General features: G+C 41.7%; 2 protein-coding genes across 2 annotated transcripts in view; one reads left to right on the top strand and one right to left on the bottom strand.

Annotated features, from left to right (window-relative positions):
• Window positions 1-4508, bottom strand: part of ASCC1 (activating signal cointegrator 1 complex subunit 1) — an 83134-nt gene extending 78626 nt beyond the window's left edge. The window contains exons 1-2 of the mRNA XM_023755138.1: window positions 4384-4508; window positions 2415-2438 (exon numbers count right to left, since the gene is read on the bottom strand). Coding sequence (XP_023610906.1) covers window positions 2415-2438; window positions 4384-4508 — 149 coding nt within the window. The remainder of the gene's footprint in view (window positions 1-2414; window positions 2439-4383) is intronic.
• Window positions 4478-16454, top strand: ANAPC16 (anaphase promoting complex subunit 16). The gene is made up of 4 exons (XM_006090281.3): window positions 4478-4608; window positions 9397-9565; window positions 14833-14907; window positions 15625-16454. The coding sequence occupies exons 2-4, from the start codon at window positions 9424-9426 to the stop codon at window positions 15738-15740; spliced, it is 333 nt and encodes a 110-aa protein (XP_006090343.1). The 5' UTR covers window positions 4478-4608; window positions 9397-9423; the 3' UTR covers window positions 15741-16454.
• The last annotated feature ends 2124 nt before the right edge of the window (window positions 16455-18578 follow it).

Raw genomic sequence — 18578 nt, 5'->3', positions numbered from 1 at the left:
CCGGGCGGGCAGGCAGGGCGGATGGACTCGGGAGATTCATCTCGCGCTCAGAAAGGTGAGCGAGTTAAACTTGTGAGCTTGCCCTGGCCGGTTTGGCTCAGTGGATAAAGCGTCGGCCTGGGGACTGAGAGGTCCTGGGTTCGATTCCAGTCAAGGGCCTGTACGTTGGTTGCGGGCACATCCCCAGTAGGAGGTGTGCAGGAGGCAGCTGATCGATGTTTCTCTCTCATCGATGTTTCTAAATCTCTATCCCTCTCCCTTCCTCTCTGTGGAAAATCAATAAAATATATTTTTTTTAAAAAACAAAAAAACTTGTGAGCTACTTCCGGACGTTTCCATGGAGCGTTTTCCGACTGCGGCTGATCACAGTTACTGAAGCCACGGAGAGCGAAGCCGCGGGTAAGCGGGGGCTGCTCTGCTCTGGAAACCGATTCCCCGCGGGGTTGAGGGCTGGCTTCGTGGTCCCCGTGTGGGAGGAAGCGGCTAATCCTACTCCGTGTTCCTGTTTTACCAATTCAGCAAGCGGTTCCGAACTTAATGTGTCTAGTCCCACATCTCATGCCTCAAACGGAAACGCACCAGCCCGCCTGCGGGAAAGCCAGAGGCCGTGAGCAAGGGGAGTCTCCCCGCCTCGGGCGGAGGCAGCTGGCCTCCCACCGTCCACTCCGGGCAGCCGCCCCCGTGGCTGCTGTCAGCCGGCAGGACCCCCAGAGCCCACACCCCCGTCCACTACTCACAGCCGGCCGGTTTCCAAAAGCAGCGTAGAACGGTTCTGTGTTTGGAAAAAACAGGTTTCTGATGTCTGTCAAGCACTGGACTTTAAACTTCTCTGGCTTCTTTTCAATCACCTCTCTGTCAAAACAAACACACACACGACGGGTCAGCGAGAGAGGACTCGCTCCATCGCGTCAGGCTCTCCTTAACCCTCCAAGACGCCGGGACCCGAGGACACTGGTCTTGGGAGGTTAAACGTGTGCGGGTCAGCCCCGCTCTCCCAGGAAAGCACCAGGCAGGGAGGGAACCCCTACTTGCAAGTCTCCCCAGAGAAAAGGCTCGGGACACGTGCCTTCACCCGAGACCTCGACCAGTCATCCAGGGAGCAAAGAGCTGCCTCCAGAGCAGGAGGGAGGGGAACACCTGGGGAGGCCTGCACACCCTCAAAGCCCATCCAAGAGGAAAGGCGTCAGCAAAGCGGGAGCCCGTCTCGGTGAACGTCAGTGCCCGAGTCCTAAGGACCTTACGCTCTGACCTGCCCAAGGGAGGCCCTGAGTAACGAAGGAAGTGCACCGCATGACTGAACCGGAAGGTGGGTCCCAAGGAGGCAGGAGTCTCCCTACACTCATCCACCTGCAGATTCGCTGTAACTTCAATCAAACTCTCAGCAGGTTCTGCCTCCCGGGAGCCAGAGCCCGGCTTGGCTGCCTTGAATACAGCCGAGGGGGGGGGCGGGGAAGGGTGGAGGCAAAGACTGGCTAGTGGTCAGCGGCAGGTCCACTAGAATGAAGTGACCGGAACTCCCCCAGAGGGTGAAAACGGGAGACGTAATTTACATAACATCAATTCATCCTCTTAAAAATGTACGACTCAGTTGTTTTTAGTTTTAAGACATAAAATTCTTCTAATGAATAAAGTTGGAGGGATACTGTGAGAACTTACTCCATACAGCAGAGACAAAGTGAAATAAAGGAGCCCAAAGGCTCCAAGGCTGAAGGGAAATCATGGGGAGCATCAGGGAAGAGACTAACCTCCAAGACTTAGGGCCCAATGAAAAAGCTTATAAAGCAAAAGAAACATAAAGCAGAGGACCTCAAAGGCCCTGCCAATTTATGCATTTAACCCAAGCCCACGTTAATTAGCCTGAAAATATTTATAATCCATCTTGACTGTTTCATTTATTTCTTAAATTATCCCTACATCATAATAAAGTTGTGTATTTGGAACTGCTTGTATATGTCTGCAAGGAAGAGAAAAATAACAACAATAATAACAACTAACATTAATGGGCACTGGATAAAATACTTTACATATATTTGTTTATTTAAATAATTTCTCTCTCTCTATATATATATATATATATACATATATATATTACTTCACAACTTTATAGATAAAGGAAGTTACTTTTGTTACAGAATACTAATGGCTAATCTTAACAGTTAACCAAAATTGCCCCCTCTTACATTTAAGCCTCTGTACAAAGATGAAATGTAACTAGATTTTGAACTGCCACTGAGAATCCTCATTACACTCAAACACATCAGTCCCCTTACACACCAACACAAACGGAGCGCTGAGAAGCCAATCATCTCAAATTTCAGTACAAGAAAGCAGCACACTGAAACAAAACAAAGAACTGCTTCTACAATACAGAGAACAGTTTACTTCTAATCTGACCAAAGAGCAACTGGGGTTACCTTGATAGAAGTCCTCCTCCTCTTCTTCATGTTGGTAAGTCTGCTCTTGAATGGGATTCTTCCTATAAATCCGTCCACCAATTCTTATAAGCTGTGGGCGCAGAACTTCCATGCTACGTTCCCAAACAATATTCCAGTGAAGTCCTGGAAAAAATAAATGCTCACCTTACCTTTCGATCAGAAAGAAAAACCCTATATATGGATCATTACTCAGCCCTGAAAGGACGAAACTGGGCATCCGTTCACAGCACCTCCTGAGCCACAGCAGCCCTGTTTCCGTTAGACCTCCCTATTTGTGAACTGTTGTGAGTCAGTCGCTTCATTTTCCACTACATTCTATCATTCCTGGCTCACTGGAGACAGTAATTTGTAAACTATTCAGCACTCCAAAAAAGGTAATTAAAAGATATTAAACCCAGTATATACAGCCTGTCCACGGATTTGAAAGAAAAACAACAGAGGTTTGTTTATTACTTTAACCTAAAAGGAGTAAAATGCAACCTTCTGTGTTTAACCATTTGCAAAGTGTTTCACCCTTTCTATGAAGCACGATAATTAAAAGAATCAGGGAGCCCTAACCCAGTGGTTCTCAACCTTCTGGCCTTTTAAATACAGTTCCTCATGTGGTGACCCCCAACCATAAAATTATTTTCGTTGATACTTCATAACTATAATGTTGCTACTGTTATGAATCGTCATGTAAATATCTGATATGCAGGATGGTCTTAGGCGACCCCTGTGAAAGGGTCGTTCGACCACCAAAGGGGTCGCGACCCACAGGTTGAGAACCGCTGCCCTAACCCGTTTGGCTCAGTGGATAGAGCACCGGCCTGCGGACTGAGAGGTCCCGGGTTCGATTCCGGTCAAGGGCATGTACGCTGGTTGCAGGTACATCCCAGTGAGGGGTGTGCAGGAGGCAGCTGATCGATGTTTCTCTCTCATCTATCCCTCTCCTTTCCTCTCTGTAAAAAAATCAATAAAATATATATATTTTAAAAAGAATCAGGGATATTTAACACACCTATCCCTCAGAGGGGGGTAAAGGCCCCGACTACTTTCAGAGGTGCTTGAAATACACATCCAACAAACAGACCCAGTTGCCTACGAAAACAGTTAAAATATGACTTAACCAACATGATTCTTCAAACCAACACACTGTCCCTTGACTTGGGTGGTGAACACACAATACAGTGTACGGGCGACGTTTTGTGGAACTGTGCAACTAAAACCTGTATAATTTTAACCAGTGTCACCTCCATAAATTCAATAAAAAAGGGGGGGGGCGGGGAGACACATTGCTGAGAGGAGGAATCCAATTCCCACAGACCACTGCCCAGCAAACCACACCACTCACTGAGAAGCCGACGTCCTAGTCACAACTCAGTGAACCAATAATTCAGGAAACGAAGGGTTGCTGATGGGCCAGCTGTGTTTAAATCCAACCAGTGTTCCTACCACAGAGGCTTTTAGTTGGTAAGTCTAAGGTGGTTGGTTAGTCTTGAAGCCCAAAATAAAGTTCCCAAGAAAACAGATTAATCCTTAATAATGACACTAATACTCAGTCCCCCTCAGCAAGTCACTGTAATTGACAGTTTGCTTACAGAACCAAGGAGACATTTCGTGTTGTGAGAAATAACAACGAAGAAAAGGAGACTTGAGCGGAGAAGAGGGAGCATAACTAGCAATACCCTGATGTCTCCAGGACCTCTGTTAAAAATAAAAAAAAGGTTCTCCACAAAGGCTCTCCTGCCCAGGTGGGCCTCAGACCAGGAGCTCTGGAAGAAGGGAGTCGGGGTTACGACAGCACAGTCATCTGCCTCCCAGGGCCCCGAAACCGCTCGGGAGGAAGGGGGAAACCCAGTTTGGCCCGGCTTCAGGTTGGCTTGCAGAGGGAGAGGAAGGCACAAGGCCTGCGACATCGAAGCTGAAGCCCTGCATCACAAACGCGAGCAAAAAAAAGGGCGAGTACGTCAAGGTAACTGCGGAGGCCTCCGCTGCTGCAGGTAAACCGCGGTAGGCGGCAGAGACCACGGGCCCGGAAGTCCTCTCCGGAAGCGCGTCCTCCGCGCCGGCCCGCCCAGGCCACGCCCACATTACGCGGGCGCGAGCTCGCCGTGCGCGGTGGTTCTCTGCGCGGCCGCTCCGGCGGAGGCCTGGGGGCGGGGCTGAAGGGGAAAGTGCCAAGACCGCTGAGGTAAGTGGCCAAGGGCTCAGGGACGCTCCGGAGCTTTGCAGAAAGGGAGTGTATCCTCGGGATCCTACCTGCAGGGACTAGCGAAAAGGAGAAGCTGGGAGAAACGGGAGCCTGCCGCAGAGGGCGTGGAAAAGGAAGTCCCCGCAGGCCGCGACGGACTGAGAACGCATGCGCGCCTGGCGGTGGCGCATGCGCGATGGCCCCTTGGGGGCCGAACGGGGGTTGGGGGGGAGTGTGGCCTGGAATGAGTTTGGGACCTCGGGTGTTCTGACTCCTCCCCTCTTCAGCCCTTTCTCTCTCCACCCCACCTGGTTTTCGCTGCAGCATCTGTTTGAATGGTAACGCAGCTATTTAAGTGGGATGGATACAGTGGAACGATTTGTTGATGGAATTTGATTGCTTATAATAATTTGTCATTGTACCACGATACCTTCTTTAAGAGTCTATCTTTTGAATAAGACTTTTTCAAAAAGAAGGAATTTTTTTTTAACAAAATAGGCATAAATCTGCTAGGAAGGAAATAGTTTATGAATACAAGGTCATCCCTGTCGTATGTGAAGTAAATATTGAATCATCTTGCCCTGACCGGTTTGGCTCAGTGGACAGAGCATCGGCCTGCGGACTCAGGGGTCCCAGGTTCGATTCCCGTCAAGGGCATGTACCTTGGTTGCGGGCACATCCCCAGTAGAGGGCGTGCAGGAAGCAGCTGATCGATGTTTCTCTCTCATCAATGTTTCTAACACTCTCCCTTCCTCTCTGCAAAAAAAATCAATAAAAAATATATATAAAAAATATTGAATCATCTTAGTGTGGACACAGACATTGTGTGTCCCCCCCCAAATAGCATTGCTCTTCTATGAGGATCTTTATTGCCAGTAGTCCCAGCTTCACTGATAGGGCCAAACTCCAGGTTACTTCATCAATATTTATTCAACAAAATCTTACTGAGCCACCTACTTTGGGCGTGGCAGCCTCGTGGCAGATAGATCTGCAGAATGAAGAAGAAAAGAAAACAGTAATGAACCAATCCTCTATCCCCTTCATAACCTTTGCTGAGCTGCTAGCACTGTGTTCTGTCATTTATTCATCATTCCTGCAGGAAACGTGATCCAGGTTCTGTGCTAGGTCTTTTTTTTTTTTTTTTCAATTACAATCGACTTTCATTATTATTTTCTACTTGGCCATTTTGACCAGAACTTTGTGCTAGGACTTGAAGGTAGAAAGACAACTCCTTCCTCCTTTTCTAGATCACAGGATTCTTTCTAAGTTCATGAACCTTAAAATGAAAGTGTGAAGTGCATTAATGGAGGGCATTTTTCCTTTTCCTGAGCAGATCCTTTCCCCTCTAGGAGCTTGCTGACTCAGTGTCAAATGAAGAGAATTAGAACTTTTCCTGTGAGTGTATTGGGACATAGTATGTATGAAAAGCAGATCTGCATAGAAAAAAAAAAAAGATTCAAGAGTAAATAATAATTAGTGATTTGGGAGAGCTCATAGTATTGTTTACTGGGGCGGAAATGTCCCAATTGCTTTAGTTAATATTAACCCTTCAAACACTTCTAAGGTAGGTACTATTCCCATTTTAGAAGATGAGGCAACTGAGGAACCGAGGTTAAGGGAGGAGGGCAGAGTTATACAATAAGTAGCAAAAACCAGGACATAATCGTAGGCCTGGAAGCTTCAGCATCTGAGCTCTGAAAGAGAAAGATCAATGGGTTTCCTCCCGCACTTGGGCTTGAACCCAAAACCGGGGTATGTACCCTGATGGGGAATGGAACCCAAAACCCTTGGGTGTATGGACAAAGCACCAACCAGCTGAGCCACTCTCGCCAGGACCAGGATCTGAGCTCTTAACCACTATGCTATTTCACCTCTCACATGACACATGACATGCCAACAAAGCCATTGCTTAAAAAATGTCACAGCAAATAAGCTAAAGTCTCTCTACCTCAGTTTTGTTTTATCATTAATAACATGGGGGAGTTGGATTAGATGACCTTTAAGGAATCTTTATGATTCCTGTGAAATGTTTAGTTCATGTAGTAAACATTAATTTAAACCAACAGCTACTTAGTATAGACCAGGCATTACGTTTGGTTCTGGTGATCATAATGCCTGCCTTAACAGAGCCATTCAAACTCGGGTTTATTGTTAGTTTCACTTTAACTCTGTTACCACCTCCTGATACCATTCAAAATTTAACTTAAATCGTTAAAGTTTGAACTTACTCAGGTGTATCTTTCCACCTCAGCAGAAAACTGCTTGTTTATGTTAAAGTTAGCTTTGTGCTAATTCTGCACTCCAGTTTTTAACCCTGGTTGTGTGTATTGAATGCTAGTTGTTCTGAATTTGAGAGAAAATAGGATGAAGGGAATTTCTTTGATTATATGCAGTTTAGAAGTCACACTGTGTCTTGCTTTTGAAGTTGTCGGCATTCTGGCAGTTAGCTTGAGTGCTCTACTGACCAACTGGGTTTTAAAATACAAAGTATCCCTTACATTTGCAACTGGTTAAAGCTTATGTCAAGGTATAGGGAAAAGATTGGAGTTTAAGTCTCAGGTGAGATACATAAACAGTTCACAGTGGGTTCTATTCTGAACTCATGGGAAATAAGACTGAGCTACTCTCCAAAAGATAGCTAAGTTGTCTGTATACTTTATTTAGATCCCAACAGAAATCTAAAGAGAATTTTTAAACATGTCACGCTATGTTTTGAGCTAGTGTGGTCCAAGGGATTGGATATGAATCTAACTTCAAAAGGTGTTGCCTCTATGAATATGAATACAATTTGGAAAGTTTATAGAGCTCAGAGGAAAAAAGGAAAAGTGACTAATACAAGGTTGAAAATGTCCTTAGTGCATTTTTAAATGGGCTGACATTCTAATTATAGCAGTTGCCTTACTGTTCCCATATCCCACTGCAGTATTAATCAGTATTACTTATAGACATGTAATGAAATCAGAAACTAAGGCCTGCTTCCCTCACAACCTTAAATCATAATCACAAAATTAAGGAAACAGAACAGCCAGATTTTCAGAAATGCACAGTATATTATTTCCCTTGCTAGGAAACTGGATTATGCATATATAGGGTTTATATCTGTATAGCTTTTCCTCATTAAAAAAAGAATTTTTTTTTTTTCAAAAATAAGTTTCAGAGGTAGAACTGGGCAAAGGGGGCATACATGGTGGTAGGAAAAGACTTGACTTTGAGTGGTGGGCACACCATGCAGCATGCAGGTGATGTGTTATCGAGTTGTACACTTGAAACCTATATGGTTCTATTAACCAATGTCACCTCAATAAATTCATTAAAAAAATACATTTCAACTTTTTATAACAAATGTATTCCTTTTGCAACTAGCAAAATAAAAGCTTAGCAAAAATTCTCTCTGGCCATTAAAAAGGGGAATTTATTTTAAAAATCCATGTAAAGTCATTTTTATCTTTTTTTATGTTATGTGAACCAAAATTCACGGTACATAAATTAACCATTAGCCATTTTCAAGTATACAGTTCAGTTTAAAGTCATTTTTTTAAATATACTTTATTCATTTTTTACAGAGAGGAAGGGAGAGAGATAGAGAGTTAGAAACATCGATGAGAGAGAAACATCAATCAGCTGCCTCCTGCACATCTTCCACCGGGGATGTGCCCGCAACCCAGGCACATGCCGTTGACCGGAATTGAACCCGGGACCTTTCAGTCCGCAGGCCGACGCTCTATCCACCGAGCCAAACCCGTTTCGGCCATTTTTTAGTCTAAATACTAGAGCTGTACTTTCCAGTACAGTAAACACCAGCCCCCTGTGGCTATTTAAATTTCAATTAGCATTAAATAACATTTAAAATACAGTTTTTCAATCAACTAGTTTAATAACCACTATGAGGGTAGTCGCTGCCATGTTGGACAGGCAGAAGTAGCACATTAGAACATTAATAGATGCAGAAGTTCTGTTAGCACAATACTAGACTTTTTTTTTAAGAAAACACACTTTTTAGAATCTTTTGTAAATGTATGGTGTAAGTTTCTATGGTAAAAGTATTTTTGTTTTATTTTGTAAGGTGTATTCAGTATAGATTTTCTCATTTACATTTGGACTTTTTTATTTTATTGATATGGCAAGAGATGAAACACTCAATAGCTGCTCTATTCCTAATAGGGCCTATTAAATAAGCCATGAATTCTGAAATCATTTCCTGAACTATTTTTTTCTAGTCTTGGGACGCCACCAAGTGATCAACTTGCATATTACACTTGGATGAAAAGGGTTTCTTTTTACTTCTTAATAAAAGGGCCAATATGTACTTCCTAACCAATTCCCCTTCCTTGGGACCAGAACACAGTGTTATTCTGGAATTTTATTTGGAAGATTTTGTAAGTGAATATTTGCTGTGGCTTGGTCAGGATGTATCCAAGACAAACTGTCCAATGAGGCATGGTTGTTTTATCCGCATATAATGTATTTCTTCAGTCAAATTACTACCTTGGCCTGGCCCTGCCACCCTTTTTAACCCATAAATCACCCACAGTCAATCCCAAGTGACATAAACAGTTTACTAATGGTAGGAAATAGTGTTTTAAGTAAAAAAACTAAGAATAAACATATCTTCACTTAAAATCCTGAGTGACATTTTGGCCTGAGGCTCAATAAAAGATCGTAGGAGTAGAGGGTAGAAAAAGGGGGAGCCAATTTTCTACTAAACTTGTGCTGGCTTTTATGGCAGCTAGAATGAAATGTCGCTCTCACTCCCATAAATGTGCCAACTGCTGTTTTCTTTCTCCGCAGTGAAGTGAGACTTCTGCTAGGAAGGAAATGGCTGCCTCTTCTTCGTCCTCCTCAGCCGGTGGGGTCAGTGGAAGTTCTGTCAGTGGATCTGGTTTCAGTGTCTCAGACCTTGCCCCACCACGGAAGGCCCTTTTCACCTACCCCAAAGGCGCTGGGGAGATGTTAGAAGGTGAGCTCAGGCTGCTTTTTGCTGATAATTGGATTCAGACCTGCAATAAATGTTAATTGTAAAGATGCTATTCAGTGGATTAGAAGAATTTGCCCTGATTTCAGCTCCACATTTCATCTTTTGTCCCCATTTAAAAATAATATCTTTAAAACACAAATCTCAAAATCAGAACTTTGGAGCTAAAAAAAGACTTTGGAACTCATAGAAGTCATCTAGAGCAGCGGTTGCCAACCTTTCGGACCTCATGGACCACTGGTTGGCGACCACTGATCTAGAGTTATTTAGACCCAGGAAAGTTCAAGTGATTTGCCCATGTTAAAGACAAAGTAAGCACTGGAACCAGAAATTCTCTTTTTAAAAAAATATATTCTATTGAGTTTTTACAGAGAGGAAGGGAGAGGGAGAGAGAACTAGAAACATCGATGAGAGAGAAACATTGATCAGCTGCCTCCTGCACACTCCCTACTGGGGATGTGCCCGCAACCAAGGTACATGCCCTTGACTGGAATTGAACCTGGGACCCTTCAGTTCACAGGCTGATGCTCTATCCACTGAGCCAAACAGGTTAGGGTCAGAAATTCTCTTGATCTCCTGCTCCAGTTTGCTTTATCCTAGCACTAGCTTGTCTCCCTATGATTAGTAGGCTTGACAAATTTTGTCTTATGTCGTTAATCTAAAGTTAGATGAACCCCATCAAAGAGGTTCTGAGAGGAAATCAAAAGTAATATACTACTGTTATAGGTGAATGTGACTGTGCTGGCCCACTGCAGGACAGGGCTGTGTGGTTTTTCTAGCACTGGAGCTGGATTTTTGCATCATACTGTCTGCCATCTTATTCTGCACACATTTGCAAACTGGCTGGGCAAGATCAGGGCACAGGCTGGAAGCATGAAATGGCATTGGTACCTGGAATTCATCAGATTCATGTCGCTTTAGGAGCTACACCAATAAATTCTTTTTTTTTTTTTTTACACCAATAAATTCTAAATGGAGAGCATAAAAATGACCTGAAGAGCTTATTTAAGACCCCATTTCTGGCCCACCCTTAGCGATTCTGAATTAGTCTAGGGTGCAGCACAGGAATCTTTATTTTGACTAACACCCAGGGGAGTCTCATGAAAATGATCCTTAACTATTATACTATTTATCATAATTTGGAAAAAAGTCAACAAAGAACCTATCAAGAATTCAAAATCTACTTGATTCTAGCACTTTTGTGCTTAATTATTTATTGATCTTTTTGTTTTAAATACTGCACATTTCAGTAAATATATTTAATCTGAAAATGTCTCTGAGAAAGTTACAAACTGTAGATAGCAGTTCGCTTCCAGGGGTGATCTTTATTCATTTATATCAGGTATCATAAAAAGTTTTGGATTAAGCCAGGGCAAATAGAAGAATCATTTTGGCAGGAAAATATGGAAAGACTGGGACCATAAGGCTTTCTAGAATTAATTCAAATCATGATTATTGAAGTAGATGGTAGGGTAACATAGTGATACATCTGAAGTGTCTGTACTTGTGTCTTTGCCTTTTCATTTTCTTCAGTTTTGTTAACAAAATATTCAAGTTAGTGTCACTGAGTCTGGAGGTAGTAATTGGGACCTTACCATATTTGACACTGAAAGTATATTATGACTTCGATTATACATAGCATAGACCTGGTATTAAGCAACTTTCCCACGAAACAAATCAAAAGTTGAAAGCATTTAAATTGCTTAATGAACAACAACAAAAAACTAAATTGCTTAATGAGTTTTATAGCAACAGATGAGGAATCAATGTTTAACAGCAGATTAAAGATTGAAGTCATTTCAATTCTGGCTGTGGGAGGAATTTAATACTGGAGATCCCTCCTTATTCTCAAAGCTATAAGCATTCTTTGCTAGTATACACCAGATTACTTGGAAACATTAAAAGAAGAAAGGCTTCTGAGATTAGTCTGAATGTTGATGTTCTAACAAGTTACAGCTCTATCCATTTTAATTCATCTCAGTGTGCTTTATGGAGGAATGTGTTGGCTTTCTAGTGTAGGAGGAATTAAGTTTAAATTCACAGTACACAGTTTTTATTCTTAAGTTTAAAGTTTCATCCATATTTTAAAGCTGCTTACACTTAAGGACAGAATATGAAAAATTAGAGATGGCAATCCCTGAACTGTCCTGGTCAAATCAAGAATGTTAAATTGAGCCTGACAGGTTGGATTCTCTGTCAGGGCACATGCCAGGGTTGCCAGCTTGATCCCCAGTAGGGGGCATGCAGGAGGCAGATAATCAATGTTTCTCTATCATTGTTTTTTATATTTTTCCCTCTTCCTCTCTCTCTAAAATCAATAAAAATATTTTTTTAAAAAAGAATGTTAAATTGAAAAGAATACTCCTAAATGTGAGTTAATAAAGACGTTAGATTTGAAAGCTATCTTCTACCATTCTTACAGTGATACTGTTATGCAATTAATATTACCATGTATCAAACCATTTTTCTTACAGTAGTTTAATTAAATATGAAAATAGAGTAAGAAGAGTTGAATATGAAAATAGAGTAAAAAGAATTGCCTGTTCAAACAAAGGTTGGATGCTGTTTATAATCTTAACAGGTTCAGTTTGATCGTGTATCCTCCTACATCTAGGATAATAAACCCAATTAACCTGTAGTTAACCTTGTGAATTAACTTTTTTGTGTGCCTACTTGCCCCCTGATAAGCAGTATCACATAAGCTGTATACAGTTTTCAGCATTCTCCTGCCCTTGACCAAATTGTCCTCACCCAATTATTAGTAAGCCCTCCTGCTCAGAAGTGGCTGAATTTTAGTGACATTGTAGGCCACTGCGGTATAAGTTATCTGACATTGTCTAATTTCCTGTTGTGAGGTAATATTCTTTTAAATGAATTTGTTAGCATCCTGTTTGTTGGAGTTGCAGTGGTGTTAGATTTGGGCAATTTACTGAACTTTTCATTACTTATAACCTTTGCTTGTCTCTTAAGAGAAAAGCTGATGTATTGTTACTTGGTGTGTTACAAAGGGTTTGATTACAATTTCTAAATGGAAGACAGATTGCCGCAGGCTGACTCCTCTCTGGAGAAATTCCAGGCTTTAGATTAGTACAGATATCACACTTAATAGGATGTGGCTGAGGAGCAGTGGACTTTGTGGTTAATACAGAGCTGCACATCAGCAAAAGTGTATTCTATAGGCATAGAGAGTGGCAAAGTGATCACGGCAAAAGCCTACAGAGTGCCTCTCTGAAAGGTTAGCTTACATCCTTTTGCTTTGAAGTTGATTACCAAGGGAAATATGCAAATGTTATAATTTAAACATTTTATTGATTTTTAGAGAGAGAGGAAGGGAGAGAGAGAGAGAGATAGAAACATCAGTGAGAGAAAAACATCATCGATCTGCTGTCTCTTGCACACCCCTTACTGGGGATCGAGCCCACAACCTGGGCATGTGTCCTGACCTGGAATCAAACCATGACCTCTGTTCCTGGGTCAACCATCAACCACTGAGCCACACCCGCTGGGCAGCATTTTATCCTAATAGCTAGCACCAGTGATTAAATGTAAGTAGAAGGTACCACTTCCAAGAGTTTCCATTCCAAATACATCTTGGCCTGATCCTTATAGCCCGTAATCCCCAATGCCTTGTTTGAGATCTTAAAGCTCAATATATAGTTCAGGGTCAAACCACCTGAGAATTGAGCTCTAATTCTCTATGCTTTGCTCATTCTAAAATGAAACTTCAGTTATAATTTGACTCTTTAAGCAGGGGTATGAATAAGATAATGAACACTGGTATATTTACACAGAAGAGCCATAATAAATTGCATCATTGTTGTCAAATGTTCACACAGTCCCTCTTCCCATAGTGGAATTTATAGCTACTCGCTGCCCGATTACCTGAAAAACTCAATGATATCTTTAGTTTACCTAGATCTTTAAACTGGACAGTCAGTGTAATATTCAATTAATTGGAAAAAAATTTTTTTTTGCTCAGTGTAGATGATCTGCTCATAGATGACATGGGAGTGGGAGGAGAAGATCAGATCATATAGCACAATATGTAGAAAAGAGATCGAATTTAAAGAATGTAGCACTCTCCCTAAACTGCACATCACTTTATGAAAATAATTATATTTTCCTTTTTTGCATCAATTTTGAATATTGGACAAAAGAAGCCCTCTTGGTTGTATATTCAAGCCATCTGGACACAATATCCGTGGTGTTTCTTTATTGTTTACCATGACTTCTGAAATAAGGTCTGCCTTGTGTAAAAGTCAGCATGAAGCCAGAATGTGTTAGTCCTAACTCCTTATCACTTAATACCTGGCTGACGCACCAACCCGTGATTGATGGCTGAGTGCTTGACACCAAGGAGTGCTGACATGAACTACCACCTAAAAAAAGACAACTGTGTCCTCTGCCTCCATTTGTTTTAGGATTTTTGCAATAAATTACCTTCCCCAAAGGATTTGAGCTACCCTTGTAATGTCACATTTTCCTACATGAGCTCTGTGTCCTTTGGGGTATGTTTTGCTCTATCAGCCCCTGCCTGACAAGGAATAACATGAACTAAGTTGTATTTCACAATCATCTTCCAAATGCTGTGGTGACAGAGTTAGCTACCTTCTTGTTGCCAGTGCTTGGCACCAGTACAGCACTAGGCTCTAAAATTGCACTGTACTCTTATCGCCATCCAAATTGCAATGTTTTGGTTCATTGGGAAAATCAAGGTTACAATTTGCGTTGACAGAATGAAATTTCCCAGCAGTGTTTTGTCATGGTCATAGTGATGTAATTTGATATACTGAAAAACAACAACAGCTACTTTTCCCTCAGCTTGACTTTTTAGAATGAAAATTAGTTCACGTTTTGGTGTACCTTTGTATTTTGATAGCACAGTGGTCACATGGCCAAATGTGTCAGCTGTCAGTGTTTGCCTGACATACAGAACAGGAGAACATTAGGAAATTATTGGGTTGGGAGGGGAGAAATGCTGACCAGGACGTCAGACTAAGGTTTCTTGTTTTTTGTTTTTATAAACACTATTTTTAAATTCTTAAACAAGTAAAGGAACTATTTTAATATTCTAGGTATAGAAATAGCTTTTATAACTGAGCAATGTTAGTTCTAAATGAAACAGAAACCCTCTTTGTAAACACTGAAAAGTAGACCCTGAATGTAAAAGCAGGGAAAAGGGACATGTTTACTTGGTTTACAGGAGCCGTAAAACCCTTAAAGCAGATTAAAACTTTTTCTCTCGTTTGTAGATGGCTCTGAGAGATTTCTCTGTGAATCTGTTTTCAGCTATCAGGTGGCTTCTACACTGAAGCAGGTAAAACATGGTAAGCACATGAGTGTTGTGTACTTAACTATGAGAATAAATTTCCAGGATGAGGGTGAGATTCATAAAGGTTGGTGTACTTTGTGACAAACTCTTGAAATTCAGCAAGGCTGTTTGAGTGGACTTTCTAAATTACCTGCAACAAAAACATTCTGCAGCCTTCATCCAGACATAATGTCCTCATTAAAGCTTAAAGTTGAAGTCAAAAGGGTTAGTTTTCTAGGGGAGTTAATGCTTCCTACTTTTATGTTGCTTTTTCCTCCCCTTTCTGAAAACTTTGTTTACTGTAATCCTCCCCTGGTTTACCATCATCTTCATTTTCAAGTATTTATGTAATACCTCATGGTCTACCTGGACTCTAAGATCCTGGTAGCACCTTTTCTGTCCCATCATGCCTCACCAGGCCTTCATTTATGCATCAGGGAACTATGTTCCCCGACCAGACCATTGCACCATTGAAGGCATAATGTTGGGGGAAAGCTGCAATTGCCTGTAACCCTAGGCTTTTAGTACACGTCACTATGGCATGCAGGATAAGGTGTTTATTAGTTTTTTTAAGATTAAGTCTTCTGACCAACATAGAATAAGACCCCATTACTAGAATATTAAGGGGGAAACTCCTTGTAGAAATTACTTTTAAACCAGTCATCATGTTGGTGATTGGTGACTCTAATGGGAAATACATTGTATTATATATAACCTCCTTAACTCTTTACAGATCAGCAAGTTGCTCGGATGGAAAAACTAGCTGGTTTGGTAGAAGAGCTGGAGGCAGATGAGTGGCGGTTTAAACCCATCGAGCAGCTGCTGGGGTTCACACCCTCTTCGTGTTGACCTTGCCTGGATGGGCACCCCTGGTGTGCACAGCAAGTGCAGAGCCAGCGGGGGACTTTTCCTACACCTTACATAGCCAGCCAGAGCTTCACAGCTCCATTGCTGAATTGTTCATTCTCATCAGTACTTAGTTTCTCTGTATCTATCCACAAGCAACAGTATTTAAATGTGTGATCTTGCAGGGAAAATTTGTGTTTATTTATTTTTAAAAGCTTTGAGAATTAGGTTAAGACAGTCGGCATCAGAGAACCAGGAGGTTTGGGTTTAAGAGAGTTATAAAACTTGGCAAGCCGGGTAGGTCACAGGCCAGAATTAGCCAACGGAATGGCTTCTCTCCTGACACTTGTGCAGTGGGTGGAATCCTCACCAGTCAAGTCCAAGTCAGGATCTGGAGTTATAAAATTCAGCACTTCTGACGTAAAACGTTCTGTTTTGCTGATGAATATGATTTCTACTCAGGACCTGTCTAAATGAGGCATATTTAAATGTTTAGGGTTTTTTTCTATTTTTAGACATCTAATTCTATAGATTCTAACTTTTTCTCACCTCTTTTAGACATGCCAAATGCTGGCAAAAGAATTGTTTTTTGAATGTTCAAGCACTTGTAAGAATAAAGCAGTGAGCAATATCCTTTAAACACAGAAATCCTGAGTTCCTCTTGTTGATGGGCTCAAGCAGTTCTGTGGCAAATAAATCCTTTGAACGAGCTCCAAATTGGTTTCTTTATCCTTTCAAAGTCTCAGAGATTGTGGACAGGGGGCAGAGGTCAGATTATTTTTTATAAGACAGGAATCTGAAAACCATTTATCCTAAGCAAATGGGAATATTTGTCTTTAAAAAATATATGAATTTATCTTACCAGCATCTAAGTAGGTTTTTATATTATGATAGGGAAAAACCTGGAAAGCTAAACGGTACCCTTTGTTCTCCCTCACAAAAGCCCAGGTCGACACTGCACAATTAAGAGAATAGTTTTCACCACCACCACCACCATTAAAAAAAAAAGAGAGAGAATAGTTTTATTAGATTTTATGCAAATTTTGCCTCAGAAACATTTGCCTTTCTCCTCATTAATAACTTGTACCTGACCTGCTGAGAGTGGCTTAATTATGAATAAATATAATCCCAGTAGCAATTGGCCCTAATCTCAAAATGTTTAACATGTACTACCTGACAGGGAGGTGGTGACCTCATTGAGTCACTAAGGAATCTGAGCACAGAGAAGGTAAAGACCTGCTCGTGATCCAGAGCCCAGGCAGAAGAAAATCTTGGAACTGGAATAGATTCCAGTTGATTGATAATTCAGCCCACTATTCTTGTCTCTAAAGCACATCAGAGCACAAAAATTACTAGCCTCAAAAGCTCATCTGTTTCCATATTAATTTCTCAACCCAAACAAACTCCATATTGGAAAACCACTGAGTTTCCTAATGTACTTTTTAGCATCAATCATGTGAATTATTACCAAAGAAAAAAAATAAAAATACATAGACTACAGTAAGCCTTTAAATCATGGTTTCAGTGACAGTTTAGAAGCAATCACTAATTTTCTCTCATTGGTTTCATTTGTATAATTGTACAACACAGACACTGTATTAGCTCATCTTTACCCTTTGGTATTTGAACTTACAAAATTTTTCTCTTTAAATTGAACATTTCCACCCTGGCTGGGTTGGCTCAGTGGATAGAGCATTGCCCTGCAGACTGAAAGGTCCTGGGTTCAATTCCAGTCAAGGGCATGTACCTTGTACCCTGGCCCCAGTCATGGAGTGTTTGGTGTCTCTTTCACATCAATGTTTCTCTCTCTTTCTCTCCCTCTCCCTTCCACTCTCTAAAACTCAGTGAGAAAAATATCCTATGGTGAGGATTAAAAAAAAAAAATTGGGACATTTCTTTTTCTGACCTTAGAAATTAAAGAGATTCTAGGGTTGAACAGAGAGAGATGCTTTCTGAAGCACCTTTCACGGTGATCATTCAGCTTCTACTTGAGTGCTGCCAGGAAAGAGACCCTCGCTGTGCTTTTAAGTGGCCCCTCCCTCTCTGCACCTTTCAGCTGGTTATTATGTTTCATCATCCACAACTCCAATTACCATGCTTTGGCCCTAGAGACAGACCTTGCTGCTCATCTGTCATCTCTACACTCATTATGTGCCAGTCACTCACAGGCATAATTATAATCCTTTCAGTGACACTGCAAGATATGAAATATCCCCTGATACAGAAGAGGAACTTGAAGCTCAGAGGGAGCATTAGTTGCCAAGGCTGCATAGCTAAGTAGATGGCCAAGGCCGGATTTGAACTCAGAGTCTGCCAGACTCCGAAGCTGAGATTATTTTTGATGCGCGGTGCTGCATCCCACTGAGCCCATCCCACTGCCTTATACAAAGAAAAAGCCTAACACTTTTTTTATGGCCAAATGAACTAGCTACCAGGAGGAAAGAAGCCTTTGTCCCAGTACTTGGTGATAAGGGGTCTCAAGCACAATGAAGGAACAGCCTCTTCCTTAAAAACTGATAGGAATTAGCTTATGTTTGTGCCTGCATAACCTTCTAAGATTTAGTGGGTGAAAATGTAGTTATGTCCTTGAGGGACACCTACCAGCAAGTGAGCAAGGGGGAAGGCAAGAGGACAGACGGCAGCTATGGCCAGGACTGCACAGACAGCGTCCTAAGAACGTGGATGGTAACAGGGTACCTCTGTGCATAAGGCACGTTGCAGTTTCCAAAGCATTTTCACTCACATATGTAGTGTGGATTCACATCAACCCTGTGAGAGAAGTGAGGCAGTCATCATTTTACAGTTGAGGAAACAGGCACAGAGACGGTAAGGTACCAAGAT

The sequence above is a fragment of the Myotis lucifugus genome, unplaced genomic scaffold, assembly GCF_000147115.1.
Source record: "Myotis lucifugus unplaced genomic scaffold, Myoluc2.0 scaffold_69, whole genome shotgun sequence".
NCBI classification, from domain to species: domain Eukaryota; kingdom Metazoa; phylum Chordata; class Mammalia; order Chiroptera; family Vespertilionidae; genus Myotis; species Myotis lucifugus.
The sequence above is the reverse complement of the archived record's forward strand: the minus strand, read 5'-3'. Positions and strand labels throughout refer to the sequence as shown.